At 38.4% G+C, this 24,537-nt stretch overlaps 3 protein-coding genes across 3 annotated transcripts; 2 read left to right on the forward strand and 1 right to left on the reverse strand.

Annotated features, from left to right (window-relative positions):
- Positions 1-941: 941 nt before the first annotated feature.
- On the forward strand, positions 942-10,321 carry eif4e1c (eukaryotic translation initiation factor 4E family member 1c). The gene is made up of 7 exons (XM_050071148.1): positions 942-1,035; positions 2,151-2,236; positions 6,980-7,075; positions 7,371-7,434; positions 7,615-7,728; positions 7,856-7,995; positions 9,122-10,321. The coding sequence occupies exons 1-7, from the start codon at positions 1,018-1,020 to the stop codon at positions 9,234-9,236; spliced, it is 633 nt and encodes a 210-aa protein (XP_049927105.1). The 5' UTR covers positions 942-1,017; the 3' UTR covers positions 9,237-10,321.
- On the reverse strand, positions 9,928-17,905 carry si:dkey-228d14.5 (uncharacterized protein LOC796266 homolog). Its single transcript, XM_050071147.1, has 7 exons — positions 17,622-17,905; positions 15,490-15,537; positions 15,345-15,407; positions 15,180-15,247; positions 14,975-15,105; positions 13,694-13,871; positions 9,928-13,090 (listed from the first exon to the last, which is right to left on the reverse strand). The coding sequence occupies exons 1-7, from the start codon at positions 17,684-17,686 to the stop codon at positions 12,897-12,899; spliced, it is 747 nt and encodes a 248-aa protein (XP_049927104.1). The 5' UTR covers positions 17,687-17,905; the 3' UTR covers positions 9,928-12,896.
- Positions 17,906-19,706: 1,801 nt separating this feature from the next.
- On the forward strand, positions 19,707-24,451 carry zgc:110319 (uncharacterized protein LOC796111 homolog). The gene is made up of 8 exons (XM_050071139.1): positions 19,707-19,819; positions 20,349-20,449; positions 21,615-21,750; positions 22,518-22,584; positions 22,677-22,788; positions 22,877-22,940; positions 23,150-23,324; positions 23,762-24,451. Exons 1-8 carry the CDS (start codon positions 19,755-19,757, stop codon positions 23,828-23,830), a joined length of 789 nt encoding a protein of 262 aa, XP_049927096.1. The 5' UTR covers positions 19,707-19,754; the 3' UTR covers positions 23,831-24,451.
- The last annotated feature ends 86 nt before the right edge of the window (positions 24,452-24,537 follow it).

The raw sequence follows: 24,537 nt of genomic DNA on the forward strand, positions 1-24,537 counted from the left end.
GGGGGAACATATATACAGAGGAAAAAAAACAGAATTAAACAAAAGAAAAAAATAAATAAAAATAAAGAAAGAAAAAAGTAATCTAGATCCAGAATACTGTCTCATTAATTCATATGGAATTTATCAAACACATAGTTAGTTTATATTGTCTTTTTATTCTTAGGGCCTCTTATTGTAGTGTCATATTGTTGTAGCTCTTGATAGAAAATCCTGAATCTTGAAATCCGGTTTTGAGTCTGCCCACTTCTGCTTGTAAATGTGGAATTTTCCCAACAATAAAATATTTTTTTACAAAAAAAATAATATATTTTCCACCTCATTACTTTCAAAACACATAAAATTGTCTTTATCCTGTAATTAAATTGTTTGTCCAGTTTTCCTTATATAAAGTTGAACATACACCCAAAATATTCTGGTATACATACTGTGATGAAGCAAATCACAGATTACTTCTTCTTCTAATTCACAGAAAGTACAAGAATATTTAATATCAAATCTAAATCTCTCCAATGTCTTTTTTTGCTGGACATATTCGATGCAGGATTTTAAAGGAAACTTATTTAACATTATTATTAAAGCAGAATTTGCCCTCAACTCGCCAAATTGTCTGCCAATTAATTTCACTATAACGCAAAGCCAAAGAGTTATCTTACTGGGAATGAATGGGTCCCTTTGTATTTCCTGTTGGAATGTTTTGCAGTGTATGTGAATGACATCAGCTGACCAAGGAAAAGATAAAAGTACATATATATAATAAATATATATATTGATATATAAAATATATTTTCCTAGCAGTTGACAAGAAGTAAATCGTGGACTCAAGCGTCAGTGAAATTGTCTATTAGAGCTACATTTTATTTCCCCACATCCCAAATTGAGTTGTGTCCTTCCTTGAATGAACCTTCCTTGCTTTAATGTCACCCACCTCGGACTGGACTCCCTCGGCTTCCGTAGGTGTGTGAGTGGTTGGAGCGTGACGCAGAAGCGCTGAACGGGCAGAACACTTCTACTGTCAAGATGGCGACATCCGAGCCGGTAAGAGAGACAAGAGATAGCTCAAAAATCGACCAATATTCACGGAAAGACTCGCTACATGTTCACTATACCAGTCGACTTTGCTCTATAATCTCACTTCCTTGAAACGGCACCAACTATTTTGGTGAATTGGTTGTGTTTCGGCCCACAGATGTGTCACTTCGCGTGGATCACTGTTAGCCGTTAGCATGTGATGGATAAGGCAGTGCCTGACTTTGTTGGCAGGGAGGGACTCTGACTGGACGTCGTTCATTCAAACTACAATCAATGATTTGTTTTAATCTGCTTCGATATCAGAGTCAATATCATACGGTGATTTTAATCAACCGTCTGTACCTTTAAATGCTCGTGCTGCGATATTATCGATTACATTTTTGACAATCTTGACACGTGTGTATCTAGCTTGTAGCTTTAGCTTAGCACGTCTGCTAAAACTAATGCTAGCGATGTTAACTTACCTAACTGTGGCGTTAGCGTATATTTTACTCACTGTTAATTTCCTACCAACCTTATGCTAGCTGCTTTCAGTGAGCTGTTACATATAATTGTTAAAATAATGATGTCGTATAGCAGGACAGTGCTGTCAAATAATTAGGTTTAAAGCCTGTATTAAAAGATAACGCTTACATTTGGATAGTGTGACCGTGTATGTGAGTGTTTCATAAGATATTTAGCTGTGTGTGTGATAGCTATTCCGTGGGGAAAATCAAAAACTAAAATGGATGCGATGGCCATCAGGTAGATGGTTTTGGTAATGTTGAAGAAAGTAAAAATGAGTTTTCAGAATTACCCTTTTTTACATTTAATACCTGGAATTGAGAAGGCAATTGCAAATGAAAAGGCATTTGCCCAGCTGGACTCGTCACACAAGTTTATGAAATCGTTTTTAGATAAGGAGAATACATTATTTAAGTTGCATTGTAATGCAACAGAAAGCAAAACTCCACATCTAGCCTCATGTCAAAAGATTAGTAACATATTAGTTCCTCTCTGACCTCAGCTTTGCATAAAATCTGCACAATCTCTGGATACTTAAACGAGACTGACATAATTTGAATGAATGTCTTCTGTCTCCAAATATAGTAAATGATGTGTTTGTGTCTCTCTCTCCGCAGAAAGCACCTGAAACTGAAGAACAACAACCTGACAGCCAAGTTGTTGCAAATCCTGAGCAGTATATCAAGCACCCCTTGCAAAACAGGTGAGAATAAAACAGCTGCTGTTTTGTTTGACAGGATATTGCAACCGAGAGGTGCTTGTGCCCACACACAATGCAGTAATCTGATACTAGTGGAGATTTAGACAACACCAATTTCAATACTGTTCTTGTTGTGTAAACAGTATGTTTTAATCTTCTAAGCTTTCACATTGATGAAGAAGATTTTTATGGCATTTTGCAACAAAGACTGTAATCTATACTTGGTCATGTGGTATATGGCTGTTAAAAAGGACAAGAATATATCACAAGTGCAGCATGATAGAAATAATGGGACCGAGTCTTAGTACGAGAGGGAAATAAATGATGTAACACAGCGGTTTAAAACAGGCTACATTCTTAAAGGTGTGTAGAATAAGGTCAATAGTCTAGTTCTGGCAGAACATGATAACCATTATTTTACATTTGGAAAATTAAATAGAGGTTGCATACCTTCTATTTTGCACTGAAAAGAATATTTCATCTTCATCTTGTTTGGGAGAAGATCATTTACTGATTCTGCAAACCATGAATGTTCCACTGCTGTACAATTGTAACTTGTAATTGTAAATGCTGGTTTTGATACATAGTCAAATAACTTTAATGACCCTGAGGATGTGTGTTGATTGTATTAACATGTTTTTAAACAATTCGATTTTTAGGAAAATTATTTGGAGCCCCTATAAAGCCTAAAAAATTAGCTTTGTAGCATCTGGTGAATATATGCGTTTTGTTGAAGATGCCATAGAAAAGAAAAGAGTCACAGGAAAATCATGATGGTAAATGATTTACAGGTAAATGATAACATACAGGCTGTTTTTAGGTTTACAGAAGCACGGAATAAAGAATTCTGCTTCCTACTCTCTGCTGCAATTGTTTTCCACTATTGTCCTTTTAGAAATGTTATCATAGTTCTGCGGTGGTGACGAGCTATTCAGGAGCATTGTCCAGTCAGTTTAGGAAATGCTGAATAGTTCACCTAGTAAGTCACTTCTAGTTCATTCTGCTTGTTCAGCCCAGCCTCAGAGGTCAAGGTAATGCACATCTGCTGCTCTAGCCTGCACCAAATTAGCCTAGGTGCTCAGATATTTGATTTAAACATGCTTTGGTGGGGTTATTGTAGTGTGATGCCTCCACTGTAGCACCAGTAATGGTGGATGCCACAACTAGAGAGGGCTCATTGTCGTTGCTGCTGTCTTGCCTCACATCTGTTCTCCATTATAAGGAAGTCCTACCTTGTGGAATTAATTAGAATTTTGTAAGACTGGTGTGTTGTGAAATATTATTTACAAATATACACCCAGTGTATTTGGTACACTTTGCTAAAATTCTCTTTCTAATGCAGTCCTGCACTAAACCCTGTATTATAGATGTGTTACTGTTATTTAGCCCACCCTCATTGATACAAATGGGGTAGACAAATTGATAGAATAGCAGTCAGTATAACGCAATACACTTCAACAGCACCACAAACTACATCCTCCAAAAGTACCATACAGCTGAGTCAACATCTCTTCAAAACAGCTTCAACTAAAACTGAACATTATAAATGTAATTAAGGTGGAAAGTATTGCAGGACTGTTGCATTACACTGCATAAGTTTTATCTAGGTGTACCTAATAAACTGGCAACTGACTGCATGTTGTAACATATCTATTGTAAAACCTTTTTTCCTCAGTGCAAGAACAAGTATGTATCTGCTATTAAAAGAGAAACCAGTCAGTGAAGTCAAACCAGCATAGATGCAGGCTTTTTCAGATGTCTGGACAAGTGAAGTGACTGACCATACTGGTCCCTTTAAAAATATTTAACAGTCCACTAGTAGAGACCCGATACTTACTTGAGATTGGAAAGGCAACAGTATTAATATCATATCTACTTTTATTTTTGTCAAGAGTTGTAAAGGTGAACCTACATATGGACTTGAACAGGCTGCACGTCTCTGTTACCTAGCTGTAACATAAATAGGCATGATGATGACTTTCAGGTTTCAAGTCATGCAATGTGATTTTCATACGGTACTAAAATAACGGGAAAGCAACAGTTGCCGGGAGAAAACCTGCAGCACACTGTGGAAAATATTCTGCATTAATATACAGTCTAGTAAATGGGCTAAAAATGAAAAACAAATCAATACTCTGTTTTTTCTGCTGTGATTGTATTTCCAGTCAAGGCTGTTCCTCTCTTTAGAGATATCAATGGATGAAATATTTGTAGTCCTTTAGAAGGGAATGCCAAGATCCTCTGGTGTCTGAAAGACTGGCCCTATAAGTCCCCATGACACTGAATTTTAAGGCCAGCACTGATGTCAATATTTTGGAATGTAAAAGAATTCAGTAATGATATATTGGCCGATAGTATTTATTATTAGTTTTTACATAAGCTCATAAAAACTGAAATGACACTGAGAGAATGCAGACCTCCACCAAGGCCAAAAGCCTTATTTCACAATGTTAACAAAAGTGAAAAAGAATTTTTTATCTGCCCCGTGATTCAGAGCCACTCCAAAGTTTAATGAGTTTTCCTTTAGCCAATGCTGCACCCTTTCATCAAGTTTTATTAAAAATAATCTCGTCAGTAGTTTTTCTGTAATCCCGCTAACTAACAAAAACTGAAAAAAAAAACAACTAACCAACGTAACTGACCTGAAAACATGACCTTGTTGGCAGAGGTAACAAACTATCTTGAGACAGAACGTTTTACTTTTTTTGTTGCCGATTGAGTTACACATGGAGCTAGACATTTTGCAGTTAAAAAACACTATTTCTATTTCTGTGACACTATTTCTAAATTACCTCAAACCTAGTTTGGCGTTTCTGTACTGCCAGTTTTTGTTAATAGCTGACACACACCCCTATACGTTTATCTGCAATAACAAGGCTCAACAATAAAGTTTGTTGCCTGGGGTAAGTAAAACACCTATTGGGGCTAGTAAATCTGGCAACTTGCTTGCCTGATTGGGCAAGTGGTAAAAAAAAAAAAAATAATTCTGAAGATTGTTTATCTAGAGCTGATGATGGAAGTAGCTAGGAAGAGAGACATCTGGTTTTCTTCTCGTGCACATGCACAGTACCTTTCAGGGACTCAGGAGAAAATGGCGACGGTTAAAGTTTATGAGCCGAAGCACAGGCAAGCATTTACATTATCCTGGAGTTTAGATGGGCAGCTTTTGAGGTTGTGGACAAAATAAAGATTAAACGTGACAGTAAACTTTAGTCTTTGTTGTCAGGCGATAATTGCTAATAAATAAAACAAAAAATTTACTTTGGGTAAGTATATTTCTGACCTTGTCCAACCAGGCAAGAAAAACCTAAATCAGCTGATATCTGCTGCTATATCAGCAGCATAACAATAATTTAAATAGATCAAGATATTGATCTATATATATTTATATATATCTATATATCTATAGATATATTTTTTTCAGTGTGTTCTCATACCATTTCTCATTGATTAAATGTTGCTACACAGTAACTGCTTTTCTGAACCACTCTGTTGATTCTTGTTTGGTCTCCATCCTTCATTTCAAAACAAGAGCCTGCACTTTGCCAAGATAGCTACACCTGTGTGTGGCAACACAGTCCACCGCCCACGCCTGAGGAAACCGCTTTACTGGATTGAGATTTTAAAGTGTTTTTAATTGGTCCGTGCCGTATTAGTCTGACAGATTTTAGTGACACACAAGGAGCAGGGCCCTTGATAATCCATCACTGCCTTGACCTACTGTCTGCCATGTTTGTGTACATGCCACAACTAGGCAGGTAAACAAACAGTGTCCTCAGCTGGGTGCATCAGAGGAGTCTCGCCTGAGCGGTGTCTACATGGTATGAATATAGTGTAATGCTCTGGGTTATCTTCGTTATTAACACCTCTGTTTATGGCACATGGGTGGGGTTGATGATTGGTTACTGTTGTGTTGTGGTGGAGGGGGGGCACCGGGTTTGGCTAATGTCCTCTCATTGCCCTCACCCCTCCCCTGCCTGGCCCATCCCTCCTGGGAATAGATGAAAGAATAACAGCGGGCGTCACAAACAAAGGCTGCACTTGTAGTGCTGATGATGGCCGGTGTTCTCTGTTCTTCTGCATCGATATGCACGCTTTTGTAACAAGCTGTTGTGCTCTGTTGTGAAATAGGGTACATGTCTGTATTATTAGGACACTTGTTTCAGGTCATTTTGTTTTTTATACCATAGCACTCACGGTGAATGTCATTTTAGAAGTTTTCTCAGACTAGAGACGGATGGAGACATATTCTTATATTGTTTTGCTTTTCAAAAAAAAGACACTGTCAGTAAAATAAAGAAATGATTCTTATTGTGAAGGGCAGTTCACCCTTGAATCAAAAATACATTTTTCCTCTTACCTGTACTGCTATTTATAATAAGTCTAGGTTGCTTTGGTGTGAGTAGCTGAGTGTTAGAGATATCGACCGTAGAGATGTCTGCCTCCTCTAGAAAATAATGGAATTAGATGGCACTTTCAGATGGGAAGTGTTGTCTTTCTACTGAACTACACCTACAGCCACATCACTGTGCAGATGGAAACATGCATCTACTGGTAGCTCACCTAGCACCACTGAGCTAGCTAACGTTACAGCTCAGTTGAGGAAGACCCCATTAATGGCTACATTACATTAATGTTTACTGCTCAGAAGGAAAAGTTAAAATATGTAGTTTTGATTTTGAGATGAACTGTCCCTTTAATGCTGCAGAAACTGAGTGTTTTGTTTCTTGTGTTTCCCTCTCTCAGATGGGCCCTGTGGTATTTCAAAAACGACAAGAGCAAAAGCTGGACAGAGAACTTGCGTCTCATTTCCAAGTTTGACACAGTGGAGGACTTTTGGGCGTAAGTATTGTTCTACTAATGCTGTAATGTAATTATGATTTTATAGATTCTTAGAGGGATAGGTGGAGAGTTTAGATATATATCCTTTCATTAAATCATTTCTAACTAACTTAGGCAGCCTGAGCATCAAACAACTTGTTGTTTATGCTTACATTTTCCTCTGTTGTCTGTTTCATAAATATTAGCATGCCCCAAGTAAAAGGGGCTTGGTGTGTACCATGGCAGATGAAGCTGCATACTGTCAGTGAAGTCAACATTTTGGAAGACTCTTAACACCATTCTGTGTTTCTTACAGATTATACAACCACATACAGCAACCAAGCAAACTTGGCTTTGGCTGCGATTATTGTTTATTTAAGGTAAGGCCATTTTAAAATAATATCAGTTTTATCCCTTTTACACCATTGGGATGTTTACAACATGTAAAATTAGACTTGTTTGAACAGCAGAGATTAACTTTTGACAGCTAATTCATAGTAGTGCCACACTTTCAAGAAACCATGAATGAAGTGTTACAGCTTTTTCTCTTTGTGCGTCAGGATGGGATCAAGCCGATGTGGGAGGACGACAGAAACAAGCTGGGGGGTCGATGGCTGATGACTCTCAATAAGCAACAGAGACACAATGACCTTGACCGCTACTGGATGGAGACGGTAAGAGGACTATTTTCATGGAGCGACTCATAGATGAACCTGCTGTGTAGCTTCCTAACAGCTGAGATTCATGATAAAAAAGAATGGCATGATTCACATGGTGTGTCACGTTGTGTGTATTTTGCAGCTCTTGTGTTTAGTCGGTGAGTCGTTTGATGAGGCAAGTGAAGATGTGTGTGGAGCTGTGGTCAACGTCAGACCCAAAGGTGACAAAATAGCCATCTGGACGAGCAACTGCCAAAACAGGGACGCCATCATGACGATAGGGTAAGTCACCTCGTCAAAGGGATATAATGACACACAGCTGAAAGTGCTGAAATCTTAACATCTAAAAATCTACCTATCTAGTCAGGCATTGATGTTATAGATGTTATTTTAGGGATGCAAATTTGCCTCACTACTGTGGCAGTGTGAGCTCTGCAACAGGGATGTTAAGAGACTGTCCATCCTGCACACACACACACAGAGTGACAGGGCTAACTGTTAGCATCACATGGCAAGAGTTAGCTGTTGAGGTTTAATAACAGAGTCAAGCTGTTTTGGTGTCGGTGCAGGTGAGTTTGTTGGGACCGTCTAACGGCTCTGTGTCCACCTCTGTCTCTGGGTCATTAGCTCATTTAGGGGTGCTGTAGTCTTCTCTCAGGAGAAACATCATGGCATTGCTCTGGCAGTGTTGTCCAACTCCAGCCTGGCCAACAGCAAACGCCACTTTCTCGTCATCTCCTCTCGAAGCACCAGTGTATTATTTTTATTATATATTTTTACCCATTATAACTTTTTAATTGGTAGTAATAATCAGTCAAAAGTCGTGTTGTTAGGTAACAGTTAATTATTATTATTTGCATTATTTTGTTCACTAATTTTATTGTATTGTTTAAACATTTATTTGTCTTTGTTTTGACTTTTTATTTTATCTAGTTTATAGTTTAGCTTTTATTTAACAATTTTTATATTGTTGTGTCTTTTAAATTAATTAAATCAAAATGTATTTTATTCAATAAAATGTCATATTTGTTCTTATCTTTTTTCTTTTTTAATCTAGTTTTAGTTCATTCTTTTTGACTTTTGACTTTTTTTTTACTGATACATTTAATTGCTCTTGAATCAATTTTACTCCATTTTTATTTTTATTTTTTCCTTTTTGTCATCTTGCCTGCATTTGGCTAAAATTGACAAATAGTTTTTGTCTTTTTGTTTTTATGGTGTACACTTGCGGCTTGTCATTTATCTATGAAGCACATTAAACTGCACTAACCCTTATGAAAAGTGCTGTACAAATAGTTTGATCAATGATAGTACAAGTGATGGAAAGTACTATAGCTGACCACTAGATGGAGACATTAAGTCAGCACTAGTCTTCACACAGTACTCACCTTCTTGTCTCTTTCCACAGGCAAAATTATAAAGAGCGCCTGAACCTCCCCATGAAAGCCATGATCGGCTACCAGTCACACGACGACACATCCAGCAAGAGTGGATCCACCACCAAGAACATGTACTCCGTTTGAAAAACTCCTCCACCCCCATTTCAACTTGCTGTAGATTTAAACAATTACCAAACCGCATCATCACAATAATAATTTTTGAGTTGTCAACTACTGTAGTGTCTTTCCCTTTTTATTGAAAAGAGAATTGTTCATAGCGTGTACAGCTGGAGCGTCCCCCAACGCGAGAAACAAAGTGGGGTGATGGTTATATATAGGTAGGAGGCCAGAAAGGAGTATTTGGGCTCAAGATGTCACATGTGAGCTAGAGAACACAAATGGTTTCCTTTTTAGAGTTGAAGAGTTCTGTGATTAATACCAGTGACCTCCCCTAGCTTAGCTAAAAAAGCTTTCTTTTCATTAATGGCTTGGAGTTAAAGAAAACAAAACAAACCAATATATTAACTATACAGCCTTGTGTTTTTCTCATGCTGAGTTCTTACTCCTCTCAAAAACTGTTTCTCACCGCACAGGTCAAGACGGTAGGCAACTTATCCTCTCACGGAACAAATTTTAAGGGCAATTTTAACTTGATTTATCCGGAAGTGTTAAGCATGAGTCAGGCTTTCAGACACACCAGCTTGAAGAATCTACAGTATCTTAGAGGTTTGTAAAAGCTGTGGTCACACTCCAAATTATAGTGTTTGGATTTACGGCCACTTATTATTTCAGCCATGCTGGAATTGTGGAATATTGCTTGTAGTACTATTTGAACTTTTTTTTTCCTCTTCCCCTTACATTTATTTATAATGTATGCATTGCAGTTGAATTACTTAGTTGAAAGACAACCATGAAATATGTGTTTTTTCAAATTGTTTTTTTTTTCTCCTTTTTTTGTTATTAAGGTCAATAATGTGGACTACTGCATATAGATGACATTTTTTACAGTGTACCATAAAGTAAAGATGCTGACAGAATTAGGTGTGCTTTTCACTGTTTTCTTCCTAACAAAAACTGTAGATAATGTCGCACTCCTCTCTTGGTTGATGCAAAAGGAAAGATGATATTCATTGTGAAATGATTTTGCTCATAATGTATCTTTTATTATCTGTAATTCCAGGATGTATATTACCTTCTTTCAAGTAAAGGTTAAGTGCTTTGCATTAAAACCGGAACTGTGTTGTGTTGTTTTGTGGACATTAATGGTTTCGTAGTGTCAAAACTGTAACTTGAATCATGGAAAAATAACACTTGAGCCTGCTAGTCAGTTCTAGCAACCGGCATGAAAAAAATATATTAGTGGAGGACACCCATGGCTTGTAATAAATTCCCATTTAATTTTGAAAAACATTCACATTTTGTAATAAACAGCTGGAATTCATTCATTTTCTGTAACCGCTCATCCTGTTGGGGGTCGCAGGAGCGCTGGAGCCTATCCCAGCTGACACTGGGTGAGAGGCGAGGTACCCCCTGGACAGGTTGTCAGACTATCACAGGGCTGACACACAGAGACAGACAACCATATATGCTCGCATTCACATCTACGGGCAATTTAGTCACCAATTAACCTAACCTGCGTGTGTTTGCAGTGTGGGAGGAAGCTGGATTACCTGGAGAACATGCAAACTCCACACAGAAGGGCCTCCCCACCCTGGGTTACAAATACAAATATCTTACAAATATTGCCAAACTTAGGGACCTGATGTCAAAAGCAGACCTGAAAGCATTCATTCATGCTTTTGTTCCCACCAGAGTTGACTACTGCAGTGGTCTTTTGAATAAGTCTTCCCAAAAATGCAATTAAAAAGCTTCAACCTTTTCACAATGCAGCAGCATGAGGTCAGACCACGTCACCCTGATTCGTGCGTCACTGCACTGGCTTCCTGTGAGCCACAGAACTGAATATCAGGCTGTGCTGCTTGTTTATGAATCAATACATGGAGTGTGACAAAAATACATCACAGATATGTTCACACTCCTGCCAGTCCTTTCAGGTCAAGTAGGAGTGGGCTTTCAGTAGTGCTCAGTGCCAGGGCTGAACTTGATGTGTGTCAGTATAACATTCAGTGTCAGTTTCAATGTCTCATTAAAACCAAGTGTACAGTTTCTATTGAAGGTCCAGTGTGTAGGATTTAGGGGCATCTAACGGCAGAAATTAAATATAATATTCATCATTATGTTTTTGTTTATTTTCAGCTGATAATAAGAACTCTTTTTCCATTATCTTATTAGGAGCCATTCCTATGAACAGGGAGTCCACCATGTTGTTCTACATTAGGCTTGAGCAGATCAACCAAACACTGGATCTAGATACATGCAATCTGCAGCCTCACCGCTAGATGCCACCTATTCTTACACGCTGGACCTTTAAGCTAAGGAGTACAGTGACGCTTGATGTAGCTTTGACAGAACTAATATTGAATGTTGAGTCAGTATGCTCCATGCTAGCACGCATAGAAAATATGCTATACAGCTATTACGATTTTAATACAATGCCACTAGTAGCTCTATAGCTCGTTTGTCAGTCCACAAAAATTTTGCCACCCTTTGGCGACATCGGTTTTTGTCCTAGGAGGCTAAAATTTGGCATGGAGGTCAAGTGTGTTTGTACGAAGGTGTGTGTTTGTTTTCGTACAGAGTTGGGCGGCATGAACACAGCAAAAAGGTGCAAAACTTCCAAATAGATTCACAGTTGTACAAGATTTTGTGAATAGAGGGGTCATGGCCAAAGGACAGATGATTAACTGTTTATACAAATGGGGAGTGTGTGTGTGTAAGCATGACTGTGTGGGTGTATTCATGTCTGTTGTCGCAGCTATTGCAAATTTAGGCCCTCTTGAATGAAGACATTCATTTTGGTTGTTACATAATATATGTGTTTTTACTGCAATATGTAATAAATTACTACTATTGATTTAAAAGTGAATTATATTTAGAAATCCTCCCTCTACTGTAACATACATGTAAGAGACCACACCCAAAAACTCTGTAACCTGTCGAGGTGTTGACGTCCTTCTTTCTCGTACATGCTGTAACTGAATTCACTGTTTTTAATGCCTGTCACTTAGTCATCCAGTTGAACAGGATCTTGTGACGTCATGGAGTTGTCTAACTGGGAGCACTGCAGCGTCCTCCACCCTTCTGATAGAGCCTCAGAGTAAAATCAGTGTATCAGCAGAACAACAGGACTTCTCAGTGAGTACAGTGGTCATGATTTTATTGAAGTGCCAAAGCTACAATGCCTGTGCTAAGATCCATTAAAGGACCATAATGTGAATCTAACATCAGTGATACTGTCATGACTTTTCGGTCCTTATTAGTGTACCTAACGAGGAATTCATCATTGTTTACTATTTCAACATCTGATAAAAAGTAATTGCACAAAGAACACTGATTTACATAAATAAGGTGTTTTAGAAAGTGACTCATCAGGTTAATTGTTCTGGTGGCAGGCGACTGATATGTTTTGTTCATTTGCTTTACAATCTAGTTTGTTTCAATAAATAAGGAATAAGAAATAAGGTAAGGTGTAAGGAACAGAAACGCCCAGTTAAGGAAATTAATTTTAGGCAACATTATCAAGAGGGTGGGAAAACAAGTGGTCATAATCCATAAACGGCTTTAAATCTATCCCAGCAGTGGTGTCAAAAGTTATTGGTCCTCCAGCCACGGTCCAGCCACAGATGTCTTACTCAGTCCATCCTCACTGCTTGTGTGTTCCCGCTGGACCCTGGCAGCCTCATATCAGGACATCGTCATCATCAAAGGCTTTTCCTCCTCTCGTTCGTTCAACAGATTTGAGAGCATGAAGGACGAGAAGAACCAAAACTCCACGGCGAAGCTGAGCTCAAACAGCTCCAGGTTGACGGAGAGCATCCACTCAAATATAGCCGACAAGTGAACGTAATAGTACTCAGTCTGGGCAAATAAGACAACATCTGAAAGGTTAAAGTTAAGGATATATAGAGCAGTGAGTGGCAGTCTTGTAAGATTATTATCTATTATTCTCACCTATATTCTGACAGAGGACAGTGTAGAAAAAAGATCCCAAGGCCAGAATCGAACCCCCAAACTTGAACGTGTGTATCACCAACTAGTGTCAACACGTCTTTGAGCTTAAACCCTAAACTGCTTCAGTAGAGGACTCATGTTGTGTCACTCTGCAGCCTTCAGACATACATAATGTGAAGCAGATTGTTGCAGAAACAATGGTTAAGACTGATGCAGCTAAAAATGTCATTAATGCATTTCTACTTCTGTCATGTTGTGGCCTGTCCCACTTTGTAAACAGAGCAGCAGGCCGGATCCAAATATGGCACAAAGGAAACATGGTGCTCCAGAGCAGCTGGAGAGTGTAACTTAGGCGTCACTGCGTAAGTGAACTGCTGAAATATCCTGTTTCAAGTGACACTATAGGAACCCTACCATGTTTGCTAACATCCAGCCTGCTTTTACCAGCCACACCTATGGTCATAGGCTTTGCTGAATACCCACCCCACAAACAGACAGTCAATTCAGCCCCAAGATTTACGAAAGGATACGGCAGATGGTGACGATGGATTGAACCACACAGGAGGTGATGCGCAACGGGTAGAGAACCTTCTCGTATCCTGACAGCACACACTTCTTGGTCAGCGCAGTGAGCAGGACAGAGTAGAAGCAGATGCAAATGAAACTGATGACAGCTCCGAAGTAGTGAGGGAGTGCTAGGTAACCTGGCTGTGGAGGACAGACAGTAGTTTGTTAATAGATGAATAAACAGCTGGAATCAGGGCAGATGTTGATGTAAACATTTAACAGAAGTGTGTGCCAAACTATTAACTCACTAAAACCCCCTCTTGCAGCTCGGGGTGCAACTAAGTAACTGTGTCACCTGAGAAATGGTCATTTTTAATATCATACACCGATGAGTGTAGCTACATGCTAACATCAGGGAAACATATAAACTTGGTTGCTGATGTTCATTTCTCCCCAGTTTCGGATCATATTCCCGCTGGAACATGTCCAGTTGTAAAGATTTTGGTTCAGAAGCTTTAATTTGTGATTTTTCATGGTTCATTCATCTTCTGCTTATCGAGCTGGTGGTTGCAGGGGTGCTGGAGCCTATCCCAGCTGATACTGGGTGAGAGGCAGGGTACACCCTGGACAGGTCACCAGACTATCACAGGGCTGACACATAGAGACAGACTACCACTTTTATTTTTCATGGTAATAATTGCCAAAAAAAATGAGCACCAGTCTCTTTAAGCCCTCCTCCTACAAAAGCTGGGTTTGCTCTGATTGGTCAGCATTTTCAGGTTTTCTGCTTTTGCGATTTTTCATGGTAATTTCAGTAAAACAGAAAACCCCGCAAACGCTGACCAATCAGAGCAAACTGGGCTTTTGGAGGAAGACTTAAAGAGACAGGTGCATAGGGTAAATACAGGTGCTCCAGCACAGACAGACACAAAATAAAATGCTTTTGAACATTAAAACAGGTAAATATGTTCTAGTAAAACCCAGAATACAAATATGAACCTGAAAATGAGCATGATGGATCCTCTCTAAAAACTGTACAGAAGGTGTTTAAGTTTGTGTCAGCTTTGCTTTTGCTTTTAATCATTACAGAGGACATAAAGCAAACAGTTACCCACCTTTGTTTGCTGTTTCAGCACAGGTGCACATCGAAGCTGTTCGGCTTTATTGTTAACATTATATGACGAAGTCCGGTCAGCTTACTGTATTGTGAGGTGAATATCTCTCACATATATTTGTCCTTTGGGAGCAATCTAAAGCTGTTAATTAAACTTGTTCAAATATTGAGCAGGAAGTGCAGTACTTACATTACAGTTTCCAGCTGCAAATGCCCCCAGCGCTGCAACAACACCAAAGACCAGTGCAACCTTGCTCAGCATGGAATGGCATGAGTGTCTCTCCATAATGTGGGCATGGTGGAATATACAGAACAGCAGAACTAAAGAGGAGATCACAGCTGTTAAAACGCTTATCACTGACACCATATATGATGTGTTAGGCAGGTAAACTCACAGAGAAAGGATCCAGCATTGATTGTGGCTGTAAATAGCGAATTTTGTGGCGCACTGGATCCACTTGAGCTGGAATCACACATCACATTCAGTTGATTGTGTCTCACTATTTGATTCCAATGGAAAGGATAAGTAAAACAGGAAATTACATGTGCTGGATTCTCACCTTAAAGTGGGAGCAAAACAACATCCAGTGGTCTGATTTCCATTGCAGCTGCTGTCAACCCCCCTGAAAACAAATGAATGAGCCTATGTCACATCCAAAGGCTGATTGTGAACTATCTACAATAATAATAATATCTACAACTCACCAGTCACTGAGAGAGCACACATGATTGTTGGCACGGGCCAGGGCATATCTGGAAATATAAAACGAAAGAACTATAGTGACACCATTTTAATATTTGGGCTCTATAGCGTCCTTGATTTGACAGGAATTAAGATTCAGACTAGTGGATGGTATTTTGTATTACTGGTGTGTTGTAATACAGCATCAAAAAAAGCATAATGTTCCAGGTTTTCAGAGTAAAGGTAGACCTCCAGTCATAAACAGCACATGCCTGTTGAATGAATCAATTTATGAGGCTTTCTGGGAAGTTAAATGTCCAGTGTGTGGGATTTACTGGCGGAGAGGGAATACAGTATAATGAGTCTGTTTTCTTTAGTGTATAATCACTTGAAAATAAGAGTTGTTGTGTTTTCCTAGAATCCACAGTACAGCCCAGAACAGACAAACCAAACACTGGCTCTAGAAAGAGTCATTCATGTATTTGCGTTTTCACATTTTCGCATCAGCCACTGTAGTTAGAAGCCCATCTGCGATGAGCAGCATCGGAAAAACACTGATTTGTAACATGAAAGTGCTTTATTCAGTGTTTCTACCATTTTAAATCACTAGGTTTGTTTGTTTTAGGGAAGAAGAGTCCTCTGCGGACAATTCGGCTCACGGTGAAAACCTCCTAAAGGTCTGGATCTTAAATTATCAGAGAAGGTGAGCACACATTAACACATTGTGGTCAGCAGCCGACATGCCAAACACTGTCAAAGGAACACTGATTTGTGATGTGACACTGCTTTATTCAGTGCTGTAATCACCTGGGGTCTCATTAATAAAACAATGAGTAGGATCCATACTTAAAATGTACGCAGACAAAAGCCAAAAATATTTGACAGTTTCTACCATCAGGCTTCCCCCTAACCATCTTCATCGCCAATTTACCGTGCCCAAAATGCTCGTAAGCATGTGTCAAAGTTTCTCCCATTAAGGCTGTCTTTAAGGATCACAACTTTTGCGTGGGAAGTGGCGTATGCCTCTTTCAGGCCTTGTTTTGTGTGACGCAATGTTTATAAATGAGACCCCTGGTTTGTTTAATTTGGAAAGAAACAGACTGCAGTGAATAATCCAGTTCCCTGTAAAAACCTCCTAAACAATTACTACTGAAGGAATTCTAACTGGAAGAAGTTTCAGCTGTTTGCAGTCTGCAATCCTCACTGCCAGACACCACTAAATCCCCCTAAATCTTACACACTGAACATTTAAATATATGTTTTCTAACTCTATAAAACCATAGCAGTAAACTACCATTGTTAGAAGAGAGGATGACTAACTTAGCCCACTGTCCTCCAGTGATATTTCATCATTAGCACCAAATGGATCAATAAACCGCCACAAATTATTCTGACATAGGAAAGAAAGAATTTGTCTGACAACAGTCCAAAGAATGTGCTCATAAATAACTCCACATGGCGGTGGTTCACGAAGCAGAATGAGGAAAAAATATCACTGCACGCCTACAGAGCTTGAACATTATCAACATGAATAACAAATAGATTTAGAAGAAGTGGACTGACAGGTTTTTCCCCGAACATTTTTGTCCGTTAGTATTTCTCGAAAGTCTGGTGTGCACACCTCTCGACACACAGACAAGCCCATCCACATCTGTCAAGGCTGCTGTTTCATAACATGTGCTCAAGTGTTTTCTCAGACTGCTCTGACGTGGACTTTTAGCAGACAGCACATACAAAGACTGAAGATGTTTCAATAAAACTATGTGAAATGACTGTCTGCCAAATATAATACAATGTTCTATCATCTCTTTTAGTTCAAGGCCAAGTGTTATCAGTATAACCATTGGAATCTTAATGCCCTCCACCAAGAATATACAGTTCAAATACTAATCTTGATGATTATAAAGTAGTCCAGATATGTTGTTGTCAGAAGTGCTAATGAGTTACATTATCATGAAGCAACGGACAACCCGTTTTAATCTATGAACAGAGATATTTACTTAGATAGTTTACAAGTTATAGAACTAATATAAAAGTTCCATTTGCATGACAGCACACAGGCAGAGGCAGTATAAGAGCTGTACTTGTAAAAACAAATGAAGGATCACTAGGGAGTAAAAACAAAAGAGGACGTGTGAATTTCTGGGAAACTTACACACTCCATGTTCCGATGAAGGACACCAGGGAGAGCGAAATGGGGAAGACAGTCCACAGCACCATGTCTGAGTTTTGAAGAAGGGAAGTCACAAATCAGAGCAGGGGTTCTTGAAGTCCAAGTGTCGTAAAAACACTCAATGGTAGACCTCCTCAGGGGTTTGCAGATTCCTCATGGAGTCAGCCTCATACCTACAGAGCAAGAAAACAAAGTCCTAACCCTGTATGATGTCAGTGCAGTTCAGGTTCTTCCAGCACAAAGTCACACTGTGTAATGAGTGATAGTCTTCCACTATCCAGAGTACAGTTCTGCTTTTATGGGAGCGTCTCTTTCTTTGCCACTCCTTTGGAGCACCACCTCACCATGACAGACCAAATGTTGGGAAACATGGGTTGGCCTTCTAGACGTTGCCACAATGTTTGTTTTAAGTCAAACAGGTTAATGCTCCATATCAAATTTTGAGTTGTGTACTCTGTAGAATTTGTTATATATACACTCCAAGGTGTAGTCTCTTTAAACAGAATGTGTGAAGATGTGTGTACAGACACTGGATGTGACGGTTAAAGGTAAATGTCAGAACAAAACGGCATCTCTGTGGAATGCTTTGTATGTTCAGTGACATGCTTTGTTTTACCTGTCATCCAGTGGTGGATTGAACATCTGATCCAGTAAGTGCAGTTTTGAGGTACTTATACTTGAGTATTACTATTTCATACCTCTTTATATCTCTACTACACTACATTCTGGAGGTAAATATTGTATTGTGTTGAACATTTTAAATAAAATAATAAAATAAAACACTGTGCATATGTAAAAATAACAAATAAAGAAATTAATAAGTTAACATAAATGAACATTTCATGTTGAAAAAGGAGTAGGAAGAAGCAAACTACTTGTCTACTCCTATCCCTGTTTCACTGCATTTATTGGACAGCTTGCTACTTACTTAGCCAATTAAGTTTATTTATGTCTAGCCTACATATGATACAGTAAAATTACAAATGTGGGATCTTTTATTATAACTGAGTATCATTCAACTGTGGTGCTAAAGTAGGCTGCCACTATGACTGACTGTCTCTGTCTCTTTATTATATTCTGCGTGCTGAAGATTCAGTCAAGTCATCCATGTCATGGTAATCTTAAATGCTATATCATAGGCAACTGGACTTGCTTTGAGTTTCTTGTACACGTTTCGCCAGTTGCCTATGACATAGCACTTAAAATATATTCTGCTTCTTTTCAATGCTTCCTTATTATACTGCTTCATGTTTTTATACTGTTTGCTTATTATATTGTTCTTTGTCTTTGTACAGTTTACTTATTTCATGTGCTTATATATTGCTTTGTATTTTTTTCCAGATTCCATTGTAACGTTGAAAGTTTTCCCACTGTGGGACGAATAAAGGATTATCTTATCTCATCTTAGCACACTTAGGTAAATGATGTGACTATGTGTTCCACCGCTGCAGTAATATCTCATATGCAACAACAAAAAAACAACCTTGGACAATTTGGGGTTTTACGTAAGGGAATAAAATGAAGAAGAGCTATTAAGGCACTTAATGATCAGTTTTTTTATGACTGCACAACAATTAACTATTTTACTCTTATTTACTGTTTACTGTCTTTTTACTATTTTTTTGTTCCTTACAACCAATTAATTATCTTGATTAAATAACCAGGAAATAAACTAAAGGCATGTCAACATTAGAAACAGGAGTTGTGTTTGTAACTGAGGAGCCTATCATTTAACTGTGGTACTTCAGTAGACCATAATTACTTATGTAAATAATCCATGTGTTTTACCACTGCTGTAGAACAACCTGGGGAAAGATGAGCCTATGATATAACCTACTAAGAGGACACAATGAAGAAAACATATTGTTCAGTATCCTCAGTGACTGTTTATTACTACACAATAATTAACTTTTAAGTAATCTTAATCTTATTACTGAACATTTAGTTTTATAGTTTATTTTTCTCATGTTATTCTCTTATAATCAATATTTATTTTCATTGTTTCACTGAGGAAATAAACTAAAGAAAGGTACATATCAGACATGCATAATCAAACCTCTGGTCAGGACTGTGTGCTGTCTACCACATGAGGTCCTCATTTTCAAAACAAAGAAAATGGCGACGCACATGAGATGGGGTCTTCAGCGGTTGTTACGGGCAAGAAGTACTGCTCACTTTAGGTTTGAACCTCTCCTGCTGTGACATATCGCTCAGTTAACGTTTTGTGCTGCTGATATGATAAGCTGTGATGCTGCTGTAAAGCATGAAGTTGATTGTTTGACGCTAGCTAGCTATTTAGCTAGCTAATTAGCTAAGTAGCAAACTGCGATACTAGGTGACAGTTGGTCACTTAATGAATCCTATCCATCCACAAAAAGGTGGCGTATCGACACAGCTGGGTTATTTCACGCCAGCTATTCCCACTTCTGTATCGTCTTTGATTTCATATACGTCCCTCCAGGTGCCAAGTGTGTAACTTATCCGCTAACGCTAGCTAGCTAATGCTAATAACTTCTATGTCAGTAAATGTTGCAGTCTCTGGGTAACGTTACCAGTTTGTAGGTTAGTATAACAAAACAAGGTGCTTTGCTAACAATGTGCTGACGTTGCTTGCATCCACCTAACTATTAAACCCTCCCACGAGAAATGAATTAAATTAAAGCTCATGTAGACTGACAGATATAAATCAAATACTGTGTACTTTTCAAGGTTTCCAGTCAAAGCCAGAAGCTTGTACCACTCACACAGCTCTTCCCAGATCTTCCCAAAAGTTCAGCCCCGGCCCGGGACAGGAAACACACACCTCTCAAGTGAGATACTGTTTGGACACCTTGACTATTTCTATTGTTCTGTTTGTGCACTATATGTTTGTAGTTGTCTTGTATCTTGTTCTCTTCCTGTTTTTCTACTTTGTTGTTTGCACCTGTGTTCATTCATTCATTATTTTGTGTTACACTGAGACCCAGGGAAAGACAACTTCATTATTCTATGTCAGGGGTGTCCAAACTTTGTTTTTTGAATGGGGGTCAGATTGGATGATGTGAAAATACCTGGGGGCCAGCTGCTTAAAAAAATCACATTCAAATTAGGGATGCACAATATTGGATTTTCTGACAATATCCAATATGCCAATATATAACAACTCAGTTGGCCAATACCGATATATATCCACTTTTTTCCCCTGCTAATTTTAGTGATCATCAAGTCTCTTCTAGAGATGCACCGATCCAGCTTTTTCAGTTTCAATACAGATCCCGATGCTGTGGCTTTGAGTATCAGCCGATACCCGGTTCCGATCCAATACCATGGTTGACCTAAAAAGAAAAGGCTAGAGGCATCAGGCATTGATGACTACACAGTTCTTTCCTAAGATAAAATAAAACAAGATGAAACAGATTAATGCAATGATGACCTATTTATTTTTAACAAAAATAAACAATTGTGCAACAGCAGTTGAAATAGTGTGAAATACCTCCACACAGCAGATTCTCTCCTTCGCTCCATGACGTATGAAGTAGCTCGCGTTGCAATAGATTTAAAGAGAAAGGTTTGATTATAGATGATATTTCCCTTTCTTTAATGCATCTTTGTTGTGGCTTTGTCAGATACCTGGCCGGAAATGTCTGCTGTTACTCTGCTGGTCATTTGCTTCACCTCCTGTTCATAAAACACATTAGTGCATCTCTGAAAACTGTAGACCTGATAGACCTAATACCATGACTTAAACAAAAAAAAAAAGCAAGGCAATCTTGACTGATTTATCAACATAATGTGGTGGGCCACAACTAGTATAGTTTGAAACATTATTGCACTGTATATAAATGGATGACAATGAAGTATCTCGTATTTCTTATAACTTATCTTAATGCATCCACTCACTATCTGTCATCTTGTTTTTTACACATGGCTTAATGTCAACACCAAAAAAATCATACATCTTCACTAAGAAATTGTTTTTGTTATAATATCTTTCAGTAAGACACCTGTCCATCCAGACTCAAGACACTCCAAACCCCAGTAGTTTGAAGTTTCTTCCTGGTAAACCTGTCCTAGGAAGTGGGACGCTTGACTTCCCTACTGCGAGCACCGCTGAATGCTCATCTTTAGCCAGGTAGTGTGCCAAGTTTACTGTTGTACTTTGTAATGTTGAGGTCGTACTGTTCCAGATTTTATAAAATATAATTTTTCAAAAGGCAGAAATCACAATTACAGCTTTATACTGTAGCAGTAGAACAGTGTCTGTGTGTGTTTGCACACTGATTGTGTTTGCCGTGTTTAAAATCATAGTGTAAAAACAAAGAAACTGAGGGGAAAGGCACACTTATTCTCAGGAGGTAACACAGGCAGAGATTTAAAAAAGTTGCATACTCACAACTCAGATTAATTTATGTCTGCTTGTAAAGATTGTTTTGGCAAAGAAACTAAAATGTCAATCTTTATAAATTGAAAGAAATGCATCAGAGGTATGAATTTGTGCCTTTCCCATCTTTTTTTTTTCTTTTAGAAATAATAGTTTGACAATAGATATCTTCTTCACTGAGCTACTCATGATTGTGTCTTCAGTGTTAGTGACTGGTGTTGCTTGGTAGAATTGTAAGTAGAGTAGATGTGATAAGTGTACCCTGTCCAAATGACACTCTGTGATACTCTGGGTTGTCTGTGTCTTCAAGAAACTGACTGCATGCATGCATTGTGTAGATATGACGTGTTGTTTGCTGATAAATCTTTATCTTGTCTCATCAAAAACAGCACTCTTGATAAAAGCCAGCACAAGTGGATGTTGCTATCACTAGATAAACTAACATGAGCAACTCTATGATGTCATTGGTATGTTTCTTGTTTCTCTTGAACAATAACATGATACCATGTTTCTTTCAGGGACCTGTTTGAAATTGAAGGAGTGAAAAGTGTGTTCTTTGGCCCTGACTTTATCACAGTCACTAAAGTAAGTATGAAATGGACTTGCACAGCTCGTCTCTGTCATTCTATTCCTATGCTGTAGTGGGACAACCCATGAGATCTTTGTTATCTTATCAGACAGATGAGGATGTGGAATGGACAGACATTAAGCGTCATGCTGTGGAGGCCATTGCCAAGTTCTTTGAGAGTGGTGAGCCGATAACAACGGGGGCAGTGCATCATGAAAGCAGTGAGTATGCAGCTCTCAGTTATGCAGCTCTTTACTGTATATTATGTAAGTATCTTGTCACTATAAAATACATTTTGTCTATTGTTAGGTCACTCTGAAGATGATGATGATATTGTATCTATGATAAAGGAGCTTCTGGACACCAGAATCAGGTACGAAACCAGAACCTTAAGAGCAAGTGAGATAATACTATCTAGGCTGGGTTTTTCTTAAACTATGTCTTTTCTGATATTTCTTTACTCCCAACAATGATGCTCACAGTGTAGTAAAAGACTGTCATGCTGAGATAGCAGTCTTAATCTGTCTTTCCTTTGTGCTGCTTTGTTCTGAACAAATTGATATGATCTCTCTCCCTCACAAGACCTACAGTGCAGGAAGATGGAGGCGATGTCATCTATAAGGGGTTTGATGCCGGCACAGTCAAGCTGAAGCTGGTTGGTTCCTGCACTGGGTGTCCCAGTTCTACAGTTACCCTGAAGAACGGCATTCAGAACATGCTGCAGTTTTATATCCCAGAAGTAGACAACGTGGAGCAGGTGATTATCAGGATCTTGTAGGATTTGTTTGTTTTTTTAGAATAGAAGAGATTTGTACAGGATGTTATTTTAAGACCAAGCATTACTGATGTATCCATTACAGGACTGGCTTCAGAGGTTGCTGTATAGATATTTAAATCATCGAATGCTAGAAATTCAAGGTTATTTTACAGCCATTATCCAACATGGAGCTGCACAACAAAATGCAGTTGTAGTCCTTATAAAAGCAAAGCAAAAATAAAGTTTTTTATGGTGGGGTGTGGAGGATTAAAATTTTAATTTTTGGGCCCTTAAGGCTGAGCAATGAAAATGAAACCACAAGGTAAATTTTCAATCTCTGGGTGAAGCTGTGCTACTAACTGATTCACTTACTTGCTACTACACTGAATTAAGTTTATGCCACATTTAACATTTTGTTATTTCTCTTATTTGCCCAGGTGGAAGATGAAGTTGATGAAATCAATGCAAAGGTTTTCTCAGAGCTGGAACGCAAATTACACGACTAAAAACATCCTTGACCAACAAACTCACGGATTTTGTTGGAAGACAAATATATTCCACTGTGTAAAAACACAGCCATGCATAATTTCCACTAATTATCATTCTACATTAATAAGAATGAAAAGAGAAAAGTATTACCTGCTATTTTGTGTGCATACTGTATGGAATACAGGCATAGACCTGTACACAGAAAATACTGTTGTTGTTCTTCTAGCCAGTCTAAATGTTCTGCTGTGAAGGCTATAAATGTTGTTATGTATTTATTTCTTATAAATATTTTATATTTTGAAAGAATATTTTCATAGGTTGGAGATACTGTGTGAGTTTTTGACAATGGTTATGATTCAGATTCAGATTCATATTCAGAATACTTTATTAATCCCCGGGGGGAAATTGTTTATGGTCATGCAGAATGAAGATGTGATGAGTTGTTTCCACCACATACGTTTTTTTTGCTTGTTAATGCATCATTCATAAATAAAACACAATATTTAGGCTATAATTATTCATCAAATGGAAGTAGGTTTGCTGTGTAACCACCTTTAAGCTCTGTATGCTATGTATGTGCTGCATTCTTCAGATTCGCTGTATCACTGTATCAAACAAAGTTCACAGTTTGAAGCAAATCTTTGTTGTTGATTCCTTTTTTATTAGTATTACTGTTATTTTCTTGCAGTAATAACTGCTATTTTACTCATGGTCTGAAAGCACA

This window comes from Epinephelus moara, chromosome 19 (assembly GCF_006386435.1).
Source record: "Epinephelus moara isolate mb chromosome 19, YSFRI_EMoa_1.0, whole genome shotgun sequence".
Classification (NCBI taxonomy): domain Eukaryota; kingdom Metazoa; phylum Chordata; class Actinopteri; order Perciformes; family Serranidae; genus Epinephelus; species Epinephelus moara.

Coding starts and splice junctions, on each gene's coding strand:
- eif4e1c (XM_050071148.1), top strand. Junction 2,237..6,979: donor AAGCACCCCTTGCAAAACAG/GTGAGAATAAAA, acceptor TCCCTCTCTCAG/ATGGGCCCTGTGGTATTTCA. Junction 7,076..7,370: donor ACAGTGGAGGACTTTTGGGC/GTAAGTATTGTT, acceptor TGTTTCTTACAG/ATTATACAACCACATACAGC.
- si:dkey-228d14.5 (XM_050071147.1), bottom strand. CDS start 17,686: ATGGTGCTGTGGACTGTCTTCCCCATTTCGCTCTCCCTGGTGTCCTTC. Junction 15,538..17,621: donor TTCATCGGAACATGGAGTGT/GTAAGTTTCCCA, acceptor TTATATTTCCAG/ATATGCCCTGGCCCGTGCCA. Junction 15,408..15,489: donor GTGTGCTCTCTCAGTGACTG/GTGAGTTGTAGA, acceptor ATTTGTTTTCAG/GGGGGTTGACAGCAGCTGCA.
- zgc:110319 (XM_050071139.1), top strand. CDS start 19,755: ATGGCGACGCACATGAGATGGGGTCTTCAGCGGTTGTTACGGGCAAGA. Junction 22,585..22,676: donor ACTTTATCACAGTCACTAAA/GTAAGTATGAAA, acceptor TTATCTTATCAG/ACAGATGAGGATGTGGAATG. Junction 22,941..23,149: donor CTTCTGGACACCAGAATCAG/GTACGAAACCAG, acceptor CTCCCTCACAAG/ACCTACAGTGCAGGAAGATG.